This window comes from Gopherus flavomarginatus, chromosome 14 (genome assembly GCF_025201925.1).
Source record: "Gopherus flavomarginatus isolate rGopFla2 chromosome 14, rGopFla2.mat.asm, whole genome shotgun sequence".
NCBI lineage: Eukaryota > Metazoa > Chordata > Testudines > Testudinidae > Gopherus > Gopherus flavomarginatus.
Genome location: NC_066630.1, coordinates 25,316,041 through 25,337,051, shown reverse-complemented (window position 1 = coordinate 25,337,051; position 21,011 = coordinate 25,316,041). Strand labels below are relative to the sequence as shown.

Here is a 21,011-nt window from a genome sequence, read left to right as displayed (position 1 = left end):
CAGCAAACTGGGAAGGATTGCAACTCCTTTGGAGGACAGGGTCATAATTCAAAATGATCTGGATAAATTGGAGAAATGGTCTTGAGGTAAACAGGATGAAGTTTAACAAAAACAAATGCAAAGTGCTCCCCTTAGGAAAGAACAATCAGTTTCACACATACAAAATGGGAAGAGACTGTCTAGGAAGGAGTATGGCAGAAAGGGATCTAGGGGTTATAGTGGACTACAAGCTAAATATGAGTCAACAGTGTGATGCTGTTGCAAAAAAAGCAAACATGATTCTGGGATGCATTAACAGGTGTGTTGTGAGCAAGACACGAGAAGTCATTCTTCTGCTCTACTCTGCGCTGGTTAGGCCTCAACTGGAGTATTGTGTCTAGATCTGGGCACCGCATTTCATGAAAGATGTGGAGAAATTGGAGAGGGTCCAGAGAAGAGCAACAAGAATGATTGAAGGTCTTGAGAACATGACCTATGAAGGAAGGCTGAAAGAATTAGGTTTGTTTAGTTTGGAAAAGAGAAGACTGAGACGGGACGTGGTATCAGTTTTCAGGTATCTAAAAGAGTGTCATCAGGAGGAGGGAGAAAACTTGTTCACCTTAGCCTCTAATGATAGAACAAGAAGCAATGGGCTTAAACTGCAGCAAGGGAGGTTTAGGTTGGACATTAGGAAAAAGTTCCTAACTGTCAGGGTGGTTAAACACTGGAATAAATTGCCTAGGGAGGTTGTGGAATCTCCATCTCTGGAGATATTTAAGAGTAGGTTAGATAAATGTCTATCAGGGATGGTCTAGACAGTATTTGGTCCTGCCAGGAGGGTTGGGGACTGGACTCGATGACCTCTCGAGGTCCCTTCCAGTCCTAGAATCTGTGAATCTATGACCTCCTCATACACACACACACAAAATGGCACCCTGAATGGTAGCCTTAGTAGAGAGGCTGAGGATTGAGTGGTTCATGGCAACTAAATTACCCTTTCATCCTATCGTGATCCCTCCAGCTCAGGGTTGAGGCAAATCATCACGGTGTTTGAAGAAACTGTCATTATTACAGCCTATGCTATGCCTCTTCTGGAGGTCTCCAGGAATGTTAATTTGGCACCTCTTATATAGGCTACATTCATAGAAAAAGAAAAATAATATAAATACCTCCCTTATTCTATACACACCCTATCTATTAAATAGCATAAGATGTTGAAATTCCATTCTAAACTTTTCTTAGATATGAGGTGTCAGACTACTGGAAACATATGTAACTAATTTTAGAGGGGTAGCTGTGATAGTCTGTATCAGCAAAAACAACGAGGAGTCCTTGTGGCACCTTAGAGACTAACACATTTATTTGGGCATAAGCTTTCGTGGGCTATAACCCACTTCATCAGATGCATGGAGTGCTAATGAGGCCAATTCAATCAGGGTGGATGTGGCCCATTCGCAACAGTTGACAAGAAGGTGTGAGTGTCAACAGAGGGAAAATTACTTTCTGTAGTGACCCAGCCACTCCCAGTCTTTATTCAGGCCTAATTGGATGGTGTCGAGTTTGCAAATTAATTCCAGTTCTGCAGTTTCTCGTTGAAGTCTGTTTTTGAAGTTTTTTGTTGAAGAATGGCCACTTATCAGTCTGTTATTGAGTGTCCAGGGAGATTGAAGTGCTCTCCTACTGGTTTTTGAATGTTACAATTCTTCATGTCTGATTTGTGTCCATTTATTCTTTTGCGTAGAGACTGTCCGATTTGGCCAATGTACATGGCAGAGGGGCATTGCTGACACATGATAGCATATATCACATTGGTAGATGTGAAGGTAAATGAACCCCTGATGGTGTGGCTGTTGTGGTTAGGTCCTATGATGGTGTTCCTTGAATAGATATGCAGACAGAGTTGGCAACGGGGTTTGTTGCAGGGATTGGTTCCTGGGTTAGTGTTTCTGTTGTGTGGTGTGTAGTTGCTGGTGAGTATTTGCTTCAGGTTGGGGGGCTGTCTGTAAGTGAGGACTGGCCTGTCTCCCAAGATGTGTGAGAGTGAGGGGTTGTCCTTCAGATAGATTGTAGATCCTTGATGCGCTGGAGAGGTTTTAGTTGTGGACTGTAGGTGATGACTAATGACGTTCTTTCTAAAACACATGGTACCCCTTTTTGACCTGAGCAGCAAGTCAAAGTTTGAGGCCCTGGGTACATTCCAGTTGGAAGCAGAAATTGATGAAGTCTTGTATTTATTTTTTATGCAGTCTTGTTTATTTACAAGGAATGTACAAAGTCAGTTTCTTAGTCTACAGCACCATTCCTCTTTAGCCAACACCAGACCCAAAGGTGTTCTCTCTAGTTTTTTCCAGTCACAGTGTGCTCTGTATACTGCTTGGCCATCTTACTTTTTACGCGCACACACACACACACACACACACACCCCGGTTCTTGTCTGTTTTCTCACACACCTACACATGGTCACAATACCCAGTGGAACTCCCAACCCACATGGTGCTTGTTTCTGGGTAGATTTTAATAGGCCTAGTTTTAGGTGTGGCCCTTTAGCCGTATTTTACAACTATATTAAATGAAGGGTGTGTTCTCACATCAATTTTAATGAGTTTTCAACTCCAACCCATAACAAGATTTCGCCCAGCTCATTTCAATACTATATTTTTTATGAATAATGTAAAAACTGAGAGTAATAATAACTAGCACTTGCATGGAATTTTCGTTTTTACACTCTTTACTAACATTATCATATTCTCATAATTCCCCTGTAACATTGGTAAATTGTAGTAGCCTCTGTTTAATTACAAATGGGGGGAAAGTGATTGGCCTAAGGCTACTGGGGGGGCTAGTAGTTGTCAGAGTGGCCATTAAAAATGATCTGGTTCTTAGTCTTGGTCCTGTGCCTAGACCATTGCAACCATATCTCTTCGAGAGAAATACAGTTGCAGCAAAACTGTTACAATTAGAGGCCACAGTTCTCCAGTGCTTTCACTCAGTTTTGTACCATTTCATCCTGGCAGAAAACAGATTTAAACACAGTGGATCTGAGGATTCACCTTGGTTGGCACAGAAAACGGCAGCACCAACTACTATAACACCTTCCCTCCTCACACCCCAGCAATTTGCTGTTGCCAGTGCAACCTCTGGCACAGCACAATTTACAGCATTCTTTAAGCTGCTCTAAGCTGCGCATATGGACCAGTCTGGGGCTCACTAGTTCCGTATTGGGGAAGCACAAAATGACTTAAAATTTTCGCTCCAGTCCTGAGATTTGCCTTGTGCCCAATATCTGCCCAGAATCCAGCTTAAATTTGAAAAAATGAGACTTCAGCCAGACATTTTGAACTATTTCCAGAAATGAATGAATTATCTTTTTTTAATATTTTAGACTGACTACATACAGTAGGTTAAGGATTAATGTTACCTTGGATTTCTAGCCTTAACTGTGAATTCCATGCTGTTATGGATTTATAACAAATGCTTAGCATTATTTTAACAGTGTTTTGCAGCTGAAGAATAGAATTCTAAGCAACAGTACAAGCCGTCAGTCAGTGTATTGTAGCTGAAGCTAAGCACAAAGTAAATTGAGACTGTCCTGAAAAAAAGAAGATGCATTCAGTAAAGCTAACCAGCTATAGAAAGATGAGGATTTTTTTAGTATTCGTTTTCTATAATGAGTGATTTTGCTTGCTGTAATGAGGATATTAGCTTCCAGTCTTCTACAGTCTAGCAGTAAAAAGCATGTAACGCTTTTGGATGTAGTCTAAAAGAACTCCTACATGCAATCATTTTATAGGTTAAACCTAAGCAACAGATTCAGATGTTCAGCACACACTCACATCTTTTCAGCAGTTAACATGTTAAGTATAAAAGATCAAAGAATTTTGTTTTATTTCTGCTTTACTCATAGATGGAATGTGGCATATGATAACATTGATTAGCCTTTTAAATTTAATGCATTCATTCAATAAATTGTCAGGCACTGAAATTAAAATTGCTGTAAATTCAGTAATAATCTCTCTTTTTATATCCCAAAGTTAATTAATTGAGTGGATTCAGAATTATTTGACACATTAACACTTTTAAACCCTATTCTTTAAAAATGCTATTATATAGTAAAAATCACATTTTAATTACATGGCAGGAAATTTAGTATGTTTTATTAGAGAATTACAAAGAAAACTAGTTTGATAATTGCCTGGATACAAGAATTTTTGAGGGGGTGTGGATGTAAGTGTTTTGGGTTTTTTTAAGCAGTTGGTTTTCTGTACAACAAGGTAAGTAATGGTTATTCTTTTCAGTCATTGGAGCCAGAGTGAATCATTTGGAGCAATAGCAGCATAATCATTCAGAACATTAAACTTCAAGGTGAAAAGCTCACCTCACTCAACAAATATCTTGTTTTCCCCACAGTAAGCAGTGTTTCTGAAATGTTCCTCCAAAAAAATGTGCTATCAATTTTTGGAGGGCTTGGGTTGGATCACAGATGCATGTTTCCACTGTTAGCCATATTAGAATTAATAGCAATAATAGGTTTCTAAAAATAAAAACCAAATGCTACACCATTAGTGACATTTGTCTTATTGATAATTGCCATAGTTCTAATGTGTAGGCATTCTTCTTTATACATTTGTTTTCACAGTGTTCTACAGAGTAATTCAAATAAGACTATTGCCCCAAGGAGCACACAGTCTGGTTCAGTTGATACATGACATGCAAAAACTAGTTAATATGACATACAACCTCTACTAACATTTTATTTCTGAGGGGGAAATGGAAGTTTCTTTTTTTAGTTTTTATATTGCTGGGGGGGCGGGGCAGGCACTCGTTTAAACTGTCAGGATTATTTAACAAGCTGCCCTCTAGCTGAGAAGTTTATTGTCAACTCTTTGGTGTTTCAGAAAATTTTTATTTTTATTTTTAAATACATGTTTGCTCAGTGATTTAATTAGACAAAGCAGATAAGGTGATAGAACCAGTACTGCTAAAAAATACTCCTGTACTCTAATACTTTTGCATATGTGTCATCAGCATATTTAACAGTTCTGCTGATTAAAATGTTGGCATGTCATTAATGCAAGCTGTAAAAAGCAGAAACCCCAATATTCATCCTTTTGGCCTTCTTTTCAGGGATATATGGTTCTTTAAAGCATTTGATTTCATAATCAGTGAGTTATTTAAAATTATTTTCTCCAAAACAGATGTTCATGTGTTTCTAAAACATCGTAAATAAAGTCAGGTCCTTTTTAAGTTAAGAATCAGCATTGCTTGAAGTATTTTCCCCCTCCCAAGCCTTTTGAAACATAACCTAAACTGGAATCCTGTAGTTCAGGATATTAGAATTAAAAAGCTCTGTTTAAGAGATTAGACCATTATTTGAGTAATAGAATTAGTCCAGTTAGGGTTGCCAACCCTCCAGGATTGTCCTGGGGTTTCCAGGAATTAAAGATGAATTTTTACTCAAAGATTCTCATGAGATGAAATGTCCAGGAATATGTCCAACCAAAATTGGCAACCCTAGCCCCAGTATTGCCCATGCTTGCTGTTTAATGGTGAGCATAATGATGTTTGCAAAGTTGTGTAGATCTTTACCCAACATGGCCACCATCTCCCAATATTGTCAATGGGACTGAAGCAACAGGCTGCCCTCAAAGAAAATGGTGCCCTTTTAGTTCTCATGTGAGAGCCAGACTGGGAACAGTGACCATGGAGGTGCTACAGGGAAAAGAGTGTGTTAGGAAACTAGACAGGATACTGAGGAATCAGAGGACTATGGGGAGCATGAGGCAGATTGAGATGGGTTTTGGGGGAACAGGAGAGAGACTGGGGGGGATGCTGGGAAATATGATATGGCAGAGCAGGAGAATGTGATGGGTATGAGACTGAGGAGAAAGAGGGGAACGAAAGAAGGTAGGTGAGGAACAGTACATTTGGGGTGGAGCAGGCTAGGTGCATATGAGTGAGGCACTTCAGTAGATAGAAGAGGTTAAGTGAAACAGAGTGAGCAGGGAGTCCTACTTTTTTGTCTCCATCTGACAAAGTGGTATTCACCCACGAAACCTTATGCTCCAATACGTCTGTTAGTCTGTAAGGTGCCACAGGACTCTTTGTTGCTTTTTACAGATCCAGCCTAACATGGCTACCTCTCTGATGCTATTTTTTTGTGTGTGCATTTACGGATTAATTAAGAACCAGAGATTATCACACACAAATTGAGGTTTGGCAGCTTCCCCCTCTAGGTAAAAAAAAATAAATAAAAAAGCAGATAAAAGTAAAAACAAAAAACTTAATCACAATCTCATGTCTTAAGGTGGTCTTTTGATTTTGGGGGGGCCTAACTCAAGATTGCTGAATGCTTGAGGTTGTTGATACTATTAGTTTAAAGAAGTAATTGGCCCCTCAAAACAGATAACAAGGGAGAAGATGATATATCAACAATACATGATGCTCACACTTAGTACTGGAGATGATTTACAAAATGTTTTTTACAAATGATATTGTATAACCATAACAGAAGATTTTTATTACTACTTGTATACTCTGCCCTCTTACTATTCTTTGCTTGTCTATGAACCTGTGTCACTTTTATTGGTGGCCTGTAACTTTAGAGTAATTTAATTGCACTAGTGGTTCTTCTTGCCCAAGGATCTGCAGACTGAGTAACCTTTTCAAGCTACTTTCTATAACATTGTAAAGTTAAAATGAGTATTTTGTATTATTTGTTTATTTTACTATCTGCAAGTAAGTTAGTGGTTTTTGTATCTGAAACTTCATCTTTAATCAAAAGAGGAAATTTTCACTATTTTGGAAATGTAATAAGTCAACTAGAAATTTCACCCTACTGCTTTCATAATCACAGTAGTTCTAATTTACATAATAAAGAATAGCCATCTTGGTATCTTTGGCAGAAGTGCTAGTGATCTAGGTAATGAAGCTGAACAAAAACTCAAAAGTATGTTGAAGTCACTGTAAGGTACTGGAGACAGGAGTGGCATTTTCTACATATTGCTTGCTTGTTCATAAAGCAGCAGTAGTGTCTATCTCAAAAGAAATGGCTAGCCCCAACGTCCTGCCTGAAGGATGAGTGGCATGTTCATAACCTTTTGGAATGGTGAATGGCCTAGGTTTAGGATAGGGCAAATGGAACTAGAGGAATGCATATAAAGATACTGTGGGAGTATTGCCATACTTAAAAAAAAAAAAACAAAAAAACACCTTTTAGATCTAATTCAAACCTTGCATATTTTAATTGGACAAGCAACACATACTAGGAATGACTCAGAACTGCAAAAAGCTATAACAGCTTACTAGAATAGTTCTTTCAATAATTTCCCTTTATTTATTTACTTTTTAATCTTTGATCCAAGTTCTTGCATCCATATCACTCAGCCACACATTTGTAATTTCAAACAGTTTGCAATTCTAAGCACAAAAAATGAGAATATGCAAATAAAATGTAACAAGTGACTACCAAATCCTTTATGACTCTAATATATACATCCAACAGAGGATTTAAATGCAACACATCAAATATTTGAAACCTGCAAACTTGTATAAGATACTTTTTATTTTAAGTAATTTTTTTAAATCAGGAGAGTTGTCAGCAACTTAAAAAGATAAGGACAAGCTAAGCTGTATCAGACCATTAATCCATTAAGTCCTGTATCCTAGTTCCAATATTGGCTAATGTCTGATGCTCTTAGAGGAAAGCAACTTAAATTGTAAGGCACCTACACACTTCCTCAATATTGTGCAGAGGAAAACATTCCTTCCTGATCTTTGCAAATGATCAGTTTACATCCTGAAGCAAAAAAATTGATTACTCTAATTTTGGCATGCATAAAGACAAATGTTGTTAGCCATAAAATTATCCAGCATTTTTAAAAACCCAGATATAGTATCTGATTCTCTAATCACCTTAACGCTGACTATACATTATGTGTAGTATTTCCTTTTATTAATTTTAACAGACATTAATTTCATTTTTGTATGATGGAACAGAGTAAAAAAGGAGGGCTTGCTCAGTTCCAGTTTCCTCATAATCCTAAATATCTCAATCAAATCCCTCTTTAACAGTTCTCCTTTAAATGCTAAATATCCTAGTATTACAGAAGTATCCCTTCTGAAAACTCCTGTAGAATTTTATACTGATGAAACTAAATAGGGTTTTAAAGAAAATACTGTGAAACCCTATAGAATGATTAGTTGTATCAATGAAAACCCTTTTATGGATTTACCTTTAATCAATTTAGCCTGCATTGGTTTTTGTTATTAATTAAGCTAAATTGATTTTAGGTACTTATATGGAACCAATTACCATTGTATCTGAGTGCCTTATCTTTAATGTATTCATCCTCCCTACATGCCTGTGAGTAGAGAATTAATCCTGTTCTAGATGGGAAACTGAAGCACAGAGAGACTAAGTAACTGCCCCAGATCAAACAGAATCCAGATTGTCATATCATAGAATATCAGGGTTGGAAGGGACCTCAGGAGGTCATCTAGTCCAACCCCCTGCTCAGAGCAGGACCAATCTCAGACAGATTTTGCCCCAGATCCCTGAATGCCCCACTCAAGGACTGAACTCACAAACCTGAGTTTAGCAGGCCAAAGCTCAAACCACTGAGACAGGAAACCTGTGGCAAAGAAGGGACTTGAACTGAGCTCTCCCCAGTGAGATAGTAGCACCCTAACCACTGGACCATCCTTCCTCCCTGAGGTGAAAGATGCTCAGTCTTCTCAGCTAACACCTCCTAGATCAGGGATTCTGAAACTGGGGGTCAGGACCACTCAGGGGGCTGTGAGGTTATTACATAGGGGGTCGTGAGCTGTCAACCTCCACCCGAAACCCCGCTTTGCCTCCAGCATTTATAATGGTGTTAAATATATAAAAAAGAGTTTTAATTTATAAAGGGAGGTCGCACTCAGAGGCTTGTTATGTGAAAGGTGTCACCGGTCCAAAAGTTTGAGAACCACTGTCTTAGCTATCGAGAAGATGACGCTGAACTGAGTGTTAGATTCCCCAAATCCTCAGAGTTCAAGAACGTAGGAATACATTTAACATAAATTAATATAGGGCCCTCTTATCTGAACTAATAGTATCAGCACAAGGGGTCTCCAATGATAACTAAATCATTGTGTACCAGTTTAACTAAATCTGTTTAGAAACTATGTGTAGACCAGTCCAGTGTATCTCACTGCACAGTGACTTAAATGTGTACTGAAAGCAGGTTGGGGCCACCCTGCATTTTCACAGCTATATTGCACTGTAGAAAATTCTATCTAGAGAGGTTGACAATTCCCATAACAGTTCGGGTTAGCTTTTAGAGAAGTGCATAGTGCAAGCCTGGCACCAACCCTCATTTAAATAAAAGAAAGGGGAGGAGAATTCTAGAGATTGAATAGGAGTATGAACCAAAAAAGAAAAAAAAAACAGGAGAGAAGAGTTCGAAGGGGGAGAGAGATTGTGTGTAAAACATGGAGATGGAACTGAGGAAAAGAGCGAGAGAATACATAGTGAGTAAAAGACAAGCAGAGGAGCAAGAAAATAAAGTAACAAGAACAGAAGGAAAGGGATGGAGCTGGAGAGCTGGAGAGTAAGAAAAAGGGCAGATAATTTTGAAAAGAAAGCAGCAAAAGACTGTGGTGTTATCCTTAGAACGCTTACTGTGAGCACAGATATTCTTATGCACCCATACGTACAGTCTTTGTGGAGGACCATCAATGTTTTTGCTTGTTCTATAGTTTCTTTAATTGAAAGCAATGGATTACAAGTATAAAAATACTGAGGGAAAACCAGTCTTTGAAAATATGGAGTTAGCCAGCCTTGTGTTTTGGAAAAATGTCCACTTCCCAGATTTGTGAACACAACTATGCTCTCAGTAAGAAAGATCTATGATTATTTTTGATTGGTTTGTCACTGCATTCCCTTATGTTCTCACATCCTTCGATCTGAGTCAGACATAGTTGAGATCAGAATGTAATGGCAAGTCTGACACTTGTATTGCATTTTATGCAGATTCCCTGACATTTTTTCATTACTGCTGCTATTATGTATTCCAGTAATAAAATCTTCACTGTGTAATGCACTTTTGTAATTCATTTGCTTCTTTATGCTGTGACTTTCCAGTTGGTTGATAAATACAATACTAACCAAATTACCTCAGTTTATATCATGGGATCTTTTATCCAAAGAGGAAGTTTTCTTTTTTAAAAGACTAATTGTCGGCCCACACCACACTTACTTGTGGGAAAGTCTGTAATTTTTCAGTCCTGTCTGACAAGCTAAGACTGAAAAGAAATTAAATCCTTTTACCAAAAATCTATTTATTTAAAATAATCATTTTTTTTCTCAGTCTGTGTATTCATTTGTCATATTAAAGATGTCATATGTGGTTACTTTATTTATTTAGGAAGAAAAACATTTTTAATATTGTTTCTATTTAGTGTTGTGGTATCCTTGATAAATATTATAATTCATTCATCCTTATTACAGTAGAATTAATTGCAATTTTTGCCTGACTGATATTTGGGATTCCCAACCAAGAATACAAAAATGCAGTTTAATTATAATAAGATAATTTTTAAACTCACCATTTGCACATTTAAACCATGTAATATGAAATGATAACCATGAACACACAGCTGCCTAAGAAAAGATCATAACACCCTAGCATCTTACATCTGTGGCAATCATCACCTGGCTTAATCAGTTCTACCTCCTTGTACAATGTAATATAAGCCTTACAAGCAGAAGAGCTCTAAGACAAGCTGGCAATTCAAGCCAATAGTCACTGGGCCTATGGTACTCTCCCTAGGGGGAAAAAAATTAAACTTCAAGTTAAAATATACATCATGCAAGGCACTGGATATATGGAGGTGTTTGGTTTTCAGCCTTGCAAAGGGAGCCAGGGATGTCCTGGCCAAAATAGTAGAAATTCCGTATCTGCAGGGAAACTGGGGGTCCATCCTGTGAGTCTCAGAACAACACACTTCTCTGACCCCTCTCCGTCATGCAGCAGAGGTCAGTTAGGTACCATGCTGTTGTTGAATTCTACCTTCCGTACGAAGATAGCTAGAAAACAGAAACTCAGAAGCGACTGTCAGAGTCATTGCTGCCGTAAGCAGCAGTAAATCCAGCAGATATGTCATCTTGGCGCTATGTGGAGCACAGTGTAAAGAGTGGCTGCTCCTCAGCTGAGTCACCCAAAAATCTGGTTTCCCCAAATGCAAAAAGTGTGGTGTGGGTATCTTAAATCGGCTTCCCACTTCTTTGGGCTCGTATACAAATTATGTTGTGTTTCAGCATCTTGATTTGGGCTGAACTTACCTTCAGCCTTTAAGTGGAGCAGTTCCAATGCTGCTGACAGCTCCTGTGAAATTTCCACACCTTGGATTGAAACCAAGCTCATTTAAATCAATCACATTCTGATCCAGTTCCCCCCTCCATCCCCACGAACTGAGCTGTACTTTGAGCTAAAATCTGAAACAAAACTAGTTGGTTATTTGAAAACATGCTTTTCAAAGGTAGTCTGGTTCCTTTCTAAGCCCTCATTTCCACAAAAATGTATCCATGTGTTTAAGCTTTAGAATTATGATTTTCTTCTGTATTAAAGTTGAGTTCAACAGTACAAGATCAGGGCTTAAGGCATTGCCCCATCAGAAGATAAGCAATGAAGGCTTTGTCCACTCTAGTAAAATTACATATTGCTGACAACTCATGTCAACAAGGAATGCAGCTAAACCAGTGCTAAACAGAGTGACAGGCCAATACAAACTGAAAATAAAATGAAAGTGCTCAATGGCTTTAAACACTCCAGGGTCATAAAGTCAATAGTGTTTCAGAATCCATAAAATTAAAATAGAAAACATGTCAGAATATCTTGATATCTTTGCTCTTGAGTTCTACCCTCCTGCCAATTATTACTTCCCTTGGTGGTGGAGTATATTATTTTTATCTAAGAAAGGACTGCAGGGATTGAATTATGTTATAATAATTCATGCCTAGTTGCATAGACGGAACTCAGCCTGCAGCCTCCTACTCTAACATACAAGATGTGAATTACTACACCCAAAATTCACATCCTGTCTTGTTTTATTGCTTAATTTGAGATTCTTGATTTAAAATATAACCTATTAGAGCATATCAAAGCAGTGCAAGAATTTGAAACTCAAATTCTTGTTTAAAAAAAACATTGTTAAACAACTACTACTCACCTTTTTGAAAACTTACCTCATGTTGTCACCAGCCAGTCTCCTCCTCCAGGTTGAAATTATTTCTGTTATCCTGGTGAAGGGCTGAAGTGGTTTTAATGTTTATCTTGTTCCTGTTATGACAACAAGAAACAAATCCTTTTATAAGGGGCTTTTTAGAAAACAAAGGATCCACACTGGATTCAAGTTAATATATTCTGTATAAGTGTTTGTAGAAGATAAAGATTGTAAGAGATTTTGCTAAAATGCAGTAAGTAATATATCTGGAGATCATATGTTGTTAATGTATCTGAAGCTAGTTAAGAAAAATGTGCATCCTTTTCCTGCTTTCACTTAATAGAAAACGTCTGTTTGTTTTCAGTTGTTTATAATTATCTGTTGTCAGTGGAGCCAATTTCTGCCCTTGCTTGCAATTAATATAACTCAGGTTTAAATCAGAGGAAAATTTGGTCTACAGTGTGCTTGTTACCTAGTTCTGAAATTGTTAGTGGAATAAATTCATTCTTCTTGTTGAATGTCCACAGATTATTTGGAAATGCAGGATCTGTCACTTAAGAACAGATAATTGTATTGTTTACTTATAATTTTAAAACATTATTATTGCTGCTGACAAAACATGTTTTTGTGATGTAAGTCTTAAGAAGTAGATTCACTGCAGCTTCTTTTTTAAATTAAATTCTAGCTGGACAACTTAGCCAGTCAGCTCATTTCGCTCTCCAGTTGCCTTACAATGTGCTAGGTTTGGGACGCAGTGCTAATTTCCTTGATCACTTATATGTTGGCATTCCTCGTCCTTTAGGAGAAAAGGTAAGTTGAGATTTACCATGGGTAAACTATTTTTTCAGGTATTTTCCTTGCCCAATGAAGCTTTGAGGGGTGTTGTTCTTAGGAGTGCTCTCTTTCAGAAGTCAGAATTATAAAGAAACATTTTTCGTGGGTGTTGAAAACGGTTTGCTGAAGACTACTGTGTGTTCATTTTCTCCATCATATAGTATCACTCATTAGCCTCCGAAGTAAACAATAAAACAAAAATATCACTCATGAGAAAAACAAAGAAGTATGCATTTGTGTGCTATTTGCATAGAAATACAGAGCTGGTTTATATTAATAACATTTCAGTTTGCTCTAAGAGTCCAGTTATTATGCCAGCAACCACACTCATTTATACTGTAATCCCATCAGATCTCCCCAGGTGGATGAGGCCCACCTGGCTCAGTACTTGGCTGGGAAACACCAAAGAATTCCAAAGTAGGGCAGGAAAACAATGTCTGTCACCTATTAAATCACCTACTTCCCTCTGAGTTGGTATTGTACTCCTACCAGCATGGTACAAGGGGAATGGTTCTGCTGGAGGAACCTTCCTTCAGAGGAAATGTAAAACCATGATCCTGACAATTTGTGGTGGTGATAGATCTCACAATGCTATTTTTAAAAATAGATTGTTTACTCCAGTGTCCTGACTACATTTGGATAATTAAATTCTGCCTATATAAAACTACCCTACTGAATCAGTTGGATATAGTATTCTTCACTTCCTGCTTTAAACTGCAGTACTAATGTGCACTTTTTAAACACTACCATGTTTTACCTCAGAGACTGTGGTATTTCAGTGGTGGATGAAGTTATCCTTATATATCATTTTTATTCAGTTTGTAAATTGCTTTGGGATCTTTCAGTATAAAAAAAATCTTTATATTAATGTTAGAGAATTATCACTATTCTTTCCTGTCTCCTGGAAAATTAATGCTTTGAGCTTTTTTTTTTTTTATTGTATAACATTAATCAGAAAAGTTCAGTATATTTAAAATTTGTATTAATTTGTAAGATGTGGACATACCTTCATTTCTTTTTTCAGTCCATAAGGAAACAGGAATGGACAGCTATCATCCCGAACTCCCAACTTATAGTCATTCCATATCCACACAACGTTCCTCGAAGGTAATATCATTGTTTGAAGTAGATTTTGCAAATGATACTATGGATGCAGAACTGTAATTCTGTGTCATGGAATATGAATGAATGATGTGGAATGATTATAGAATAATTAATTGATAAAAATGCTAACAGAAAAGGTCTTTTCTTTTCATGTGTAGCTAGTTACATTTGATTATCTGAAGAGCAGAGTAGCATATTCAGAACTTGGTGTGTCTGCTCAGGGCAATTGCAGCTGTGTTCCCCCTCTATTGTCCATCAAGGGCAGATACTTTAGTTTCCAGACACTCCAGTTGTCATCTGTCTTGGGTGGAGGCATGTTTCTCTCTCCCTTTTGACCATGGCATTTCCAGGCTGCACAATTCCATACCTTCACTGTGTCATTCCCAGCAGAGACAGGCTGCCCAGGTATGCCTGTCTGCTTTCTCTGCAGAGACTGATAGGTATAATTGTTACAGTTATAAGGCACCACACAACACTTCCTATGCAAGCCTACTTTATTCTTAAGGCAAAAAGCATTCCACACTGAAAACAGTAAAAGAACCTATATGTGTGCTAATAAGCTTACCAGAGTTCACCCCAATCCTAACATGGATTCTGGCAGGAACAGTCCTTCAGACCCCACATAAGGGGGATTCCTTGTGGTTACAAGTTAATCACAGCTTCAGCTTAGAATAAGCACTGTCTTAATGAGGCCTCAGGAGGCACTGTCCTTCCAACCCTCCTGAAAGGATTGAAGCCCTCCATGGACCAGGGATCCTGTCCATTTGCTGTATCAGGTAGAAGACCCTAAGCCAATTTAAAACCAGGCTATTTGTCCAAAAAACCTTACTTTGTCTGGTCCCTGGAGATTCCGGTTTGAACTAGTATGTGCAGATTTCTCCAGGTGAGTGGCTTCAAAGGGTTGGTAATGGAGGAAGTACATTAGCATCCTCCTTTCCCTACTAAAGAAGGTAAATACACTGCCCCAATAACACACACTTGCATTTTTTATACTGTGTACCCCAAAGTACTGACCCTAGTTCAGTCAGGTTTAACTTAATTCAATAAACTTTATCTTAATTCCGTAAAGTTTGTTCAGGGTTCAGTGTGTCATACTTCGTATATTATAGATGTGTTCATTTGTGACCATTGCTAAATTGTGGGGGAGGAAGCAGATGGAGAGAGAATATGTATATGTATACATGTTTATGTGGAATATATTTACATATTCCCTCATCTGTATGAGAGAATCTTGTAAATAAGCACGCAACTTTATTTCTTTCTGCAGCTCAAGACAGTCATATTTAAAATATATTGCGCATTTCACACTATGGTAATATTGGTATTTTCTCTTTAAATTATTGAACATACAGGTATTTGCATAAACATTTTATATATTTACAGTGAGCGTCTATTAAGTATATTCCTATAAATGAAAACATACCTGCCAACTTTCTTTTTGACCAAGTAGAAAGCATGGTCATGGGAAAAATAGACTTTTTTGGTTTCATCAGATGTATTTTCAGTGTGTCCAGTTAGATACAAAGGTTTCTATTCAGCCCTTCAACACATGGTGTGTGTTGCCATGGAAATATGTATTTTCCTGTAGCTAGGGGGTCAGAGGGTTCATACTGAAATCAATTGAGAATAAAAACATTTATACCAAAAATATGGACTTGGCCAGCACTTTCCTGTGCTACTTTTGCTGTTATTGAATATATCTGTCATAATTAAGTGTCTACTTAAATCGTGGAGAAATCACACATTTTTTCGCAGATTGGTCATGGCATAAATAGCACATTTCGCAGATGTGTAACCCATCCGCGAAATTTGCTATTTATACCGTGACCAACCTATGAAAAATGTCTGATTTCTCCACAGCGTTTCTCAGACTGGGGCCCTAACCCAAAAAGAGGTCACAAGCCTATTAGGGGGTTGCAATATTGGCATCCTTGCTTCTCCGCTGCTGCTGCTGACTGTGGCGCTGCCTGACGCTTAGCGGTGGGAAACCTGCTGCTGCTGCCCGAGCACCCAGCTCTGCAAGCAGCAATGCCGCCATTAGCAGCAGCAGTATTGAAGGGCGGAGAGCAGTAGCTGCTGGTGGCCATATCATGCCACCTTTACTTCTCCACTGCTGCTGGCCACAGCGCTGCCTTCAGAGCTGGGCACCAGGCCAGCAACAGCTGTTCTCCACTCTGCCTTCAGAGCTGGGCAGCCAGGGACCAGATTTTACGTTCTGTGATGTGATTTTCATAGCTGCGAATTTGGTAGACCCTTAGTCATAATAAAGACTTTATTAGTCACATTCTTGCTTTCTCTTCTGCTTGATCTTTCAGTGAAGTCAATTTTATATATAATGAAATTATTCTTATATCACAATTTCAGCATTACAACTTTACTGTAGAATCAAATATGAGAAGAGATGAGACGTGACATCACTTTTATAGAAACTATGTTGCATTAGTAATTAAGCACAAGAATAACATCAGCCTTAAGATTTAATGTTCTAGCCTTAAGTATTTTAGAAGTACCCCTATACAGAAATCTCTCTAAATCCTCTTGTTTTCAAATTATTGGGTTTAGTTTTCTCATAGAGGAAACACATGCAGATATGGACACTCTAGAATGACAGTAGGCGGAACCCAAAATTGAAGATTACGTGAAAACAGGAGAAATATACATATTGAAAACTTTTACTACACAAAGACATTTCCTAAGATTATGTCTAGATTGCATTTAAAGGGCATGATTGCAGCTCAGGTTGACATACCTGAGCTAGATTTAATCTAGCTATCTGACGTCCCAGAGCACTGAAGCTGCACCAGCATGTGCTTTAGTGCAGACTAGCCCTACGAGTAATTAACCAAGATTCTGTGTTGACTTAACTGCTCCGGGATCCGAGATAGCTAGAGTAAAGACAGCGTGGGAATGTCTTCTCGAGCTCCAGTCACACCCCATGACTGCAGGTTTTGATGATGAGAAAAATGAGTGAAATGATGTCATGTGTCAAGAGAGGAGAAGAGGCGATTAGTCAGGCTGTTTAAAACTTTCTTATATAACTTCAGTGACTGACATTTCAGAGAAAAGAAGTGTTTATTACAGATTTAAACATACAGATTCAAGCACATCCCTCTGTACTTTTGCTTTCAGTTAAGGTGGGAGTGCACACAATGCAGCTGCTCTGACACATCAAGGAATAAGGGAAGACTAGACTTTACACACCTGATATTCCTAAATGGGAAAGAAACCCCTTTTAAAAAAATCAATTCTTCTTTCTACATCCTAGAGAAGAATACGGGTGCAATCCCAATTTGTATTTAAGTCCTTTTCAGATTCCTTAAATCCTCAAGCAGGTACTTCCACATTTTCTCAAAAGGCCCAGTAAATCTTTGTTCTCTGTGAATAGCCTGTTCCAATGATAAACAGGCATTAAGGATATTAATCCATTCTTCTATTGACAGAATTGATTCTTTCCTCCAGTAACATAATAAAATAGGAAGAACTTGCCTAAGAAATGAATCCTCTATTCTCTTCAGATATACAAATTATCAGGACAAAATGGTCTGTTCTCTCAAGTCTGCAGCCAGTCAAACTGAACAGTACCACTTTAGAGAGAACTGCTTAATTCATCTCAATGGGGTTTTAACTTTGAATCCTAATGAAGATTTATGTGTTTAAACTTTACTATTTCACGGATGATCAATTTAGCTGAAACATCCAGCTATTCTGCAATTGTGAGTGGAGCTTAACATCCCCTTTTTCTGCCAAATTTGACCCATGTCATCAGACTCTTCTCCATAATCCTTCTCCATAATAAAAGCTCCCTTCCCTGTCTCTTAACGACAAAACATTTTTAAGGGCCAAGGGCCAAAATTTCAGAGCTAAGCATAATGAATTGAGAACAGACTGGTCAAATCCCGGAGGGAAAAGTTGCTACTCAGTCACCCTCACTTCCAGAGTAGTTGCATTAATCAGCAGTGAAATATAGAACAGTGCTGACCGATAGGTAATCATCCTCATAAGGCTTCAGAGTTAAATCTGTGCACTTGCAAAACCCCACGTGTGCACCACAAACAGGGCCACTGCAGGTGCAGGAACTGAGAGTCTAGCTACTCTATTACCACATTTGTTTGTTTACACCCACAGCTGTACTTTTTTTTTTTAAGCCACAGTGGGTGTGTGCATGTCTTGGGTAGGTCAACCAGTTGTACCCTCTTTTTGAAATTTGGCCTTACATGTGCTCCATTCCTAGCATTAAAAATATGTTGAAGTCCCCTCACCCCAAGAGTTCAAATCTGAGATAGGCATAAGCCATATGTTCAGCTCTGGATCTGAACCTCCCCTTAGTTCTGGGTGTTTGGATGGGATGAGTGGCATTAGGCCTATGTGTCCTTCAAGTATTAAAAGATCCATTTTTCTTTCTATCTATACTTCTATGCAATAGATTATCATCTGTAGGATACCAAATATTCATTGTATATTAGCAGATTTGACTGACTTAAATTTTTAATTGAGTGGTCGGAGAACCCAATCTATTTTAAAAAAAAATGTGTACGTGGACCATGGGGTTTCCTCAAGGATAATCCTATGACCTATTTGGCTCTCTCTTTAATTTTATAAACTGCTTTAGAAGCTATTTTAAAATTGGTTGATTCTTACTGGCTAGCCTACAAATGGTGCCAGAATAAGAAGTCAGGTAAATTACTTGCTTCTTGACTCAATTCAATGGGACCTAATAGATCACTGGACTGGGACTCAGAAGAGCTGAGTTTCATTACCAGCTCCGGCATTGTCCTGCTGGTGACTCTGGGCAACTCAATTAATCTCTCTATGTGGACTTACATAGGTGCTCATTTTAATACTCCAAATGGGAGAATATTGAGTAATTTATGCAAATAGACGTCAGTTCAGCAAGATACGTAAGCACTTGTCTAAGTTTAAGCATGTGAGAAGGTCTGGAAGGATTCATAGATTTTTAAAGCCAGAAGGGGCCATTACCGCCTGTATAACACAGGTGGTAGAACTTCCCCAGTGATTTCTGCATAAAGCCCCTAACTTCTCAGTGGGACAGACCATTACTCTTTAGAAAGACAGACTGCCTTACAGTACACTTAAATATTTTTCTAAAAGATTTAAAAGTTTATTAGAAAATGTTTAAAAATAGATGGTACAGAGAGTTTAAAACATCAGTTATTGGTCATCGGGGGTAACATACAGAGTATAGGGGGATGCTAGTATTTTGGTATTGGACAGCACATAACATATACAGTCTGCAATGTCCCCAATGCGGGGTACACTCTAGTGCAAACAGAAATTGATGCAGGAATTACTGGGTGAAATTCTTTGGACTATGTTACGCATGAAGTCAGATTAGAAGATGATGATGATCATGATATAATCTTTTCCCGCCTTAAAATGTTTTAATCTATTGACATGCTTAAAATTTGACACATTCTTAAGTACTTTGCTGAAATGGGGCTGTGGCCAGCACTTAGTCACCCATGCCAAAAATACAGCACGCATCTCCAAATACAAAAATTGTAAACATATTAGGAATCCTGTTTCAAAATAAAAATCTCATTGACAAAGTGTACTTTGCAAGTACTACAAGTGTACTGTTCTTCAAATTAGCAATAATTGATTTTCTGTGATTTTCATTGGTATTTTTATAGAGTCTATTGTACCACTTTCAGCTACAACCAACCTCTTAGGCACTTTTATTTCTCTCCTTGTGTTTCTGAAGGAATGCTTACTCCAAATTTATTTATAAATTGATTTCATTTTTCAGTCTATTTCAAGATTTATTGACTACAGAGATTGACCTCATTAGTCAATAAATTTTGATTTAATCTAAATGTAATTGCTGCTTGTTAGAAGAATCTTAACTTTAAACTTTTAAATGAAAACACAACAGTTCTCTAAACATGAGAGAGAGAAAGTTGCCTTTGATTCTTAATTTGTTACATAGAGACTGTATGTCTAGGTTAAAGCAGGGGATAAGGAGTCAAGACTCCTGGATTATAATCCCAGTTTTGGCACTGACTGACTATATGCCGTTGAGCAAGTCACTTAAAAAAATAAGATATGCTCAGAACTATTGCATGCAACAATCATGTAGTATTTGAAATAAACAAAAATGCTGTATTTTTAAACATATGTCATAAGAGGTAAGCAGTAATACGTACGTTACAAGATTTTGCCACTGAAGTTTGAAGCAGGGACTGGAAGGTGAGGCCTGAATGGCAGAGTTATTTGGTCACAAGGTTTGAGCTGAATGTTTAAAATGATGTGAGCTTTAAAGGTGAATTATTCCTATTTGAAAAGATGACAAACTTGTGATGGGCTTGAATTTATCTTTCTTCAAAATAAGTTAAATATTTTTAAAAGATCCAAGTATTAGCTAAAGTTACAAAAACTTAACAAATCTGTGCCTCAGTTTGTAGGTAAAAAAGGCATGAGGCTAAAGAAATGGCTGTAAAGTGCCTTGAGATTTTTGGATTCAAGGAGCTGTACTCGGAGGGGTTTGTGTCAATATTTGGACATGCAGGAAATGAACTACTTAAGCTAAGCATACTGCAGACATGGACTTTACATTGCAAGCCCAGATCACCCCTCTCATAGACACTGTCAGAAGAAGGCATCAGGGAGGCTGATAAATTGTCCCCTAAGGGGAAGGTGCTGGAGAGCTGCTGGATAGGAAGGGATGCAGTTCCTTGTGAATCCATCTGTTTTTACAGAAATTCTGTTGATTGTGCCTAATGTGTCAGTTCTCTAAAATGCTAACATTTTTATGTTTGCAGGTTGAAAACATTATATCTCATCAGCACAAATGAGGCAGTTGCAGCTAATTTTGCTGAAATACTTAAGTAAAATCAATATCAAACAATTCGTACTTCAAGGAAAGAATGAGG

General features: G+C 37.9%; 2 protein-coding genes across 2 annotated transcripts in view; one reads left to right on the top strand and one right to left on the bottom strand.

The window, feature by feature from the left end:
* ITFG1 (integrin alpha FG-GAP repeat containing 1) overlaps positions 1–21,011 on the top strand; it is a 199,787-nt gene that overhangs the window by 173,329 nt on the left and 5,447 nt on the right. Inside the window, exons 15-16 of the mRNA XM_050923080.1 lie at positions 12,869–12,993; positions 14,042–14,124. Coding sequence (XP_050779037.1) covers positions 12,869–12,993; positions 14,042–14,124 — 208 coding nt within the window. The remainder of the gene's footprint in view (positions 1–12,868; positions 12,994–14,041; positions 14,125–21,011) is intronic.
* LOC127034347 (borealin-2-like) overlaps positions 14,131–21,011 on the bottom strand; it is a 189,665-nt gene continuing 182,784 nt past the window's right edge. The window contains exon 13 of the transcript XR_007769357.1: positions 14,131–15,731. The gene's annotated coding sequence lies outside the window, so the exon portion shown is untranslated. The remainder of the gene's footprint in view (positions 15,732–21,011) is intronic.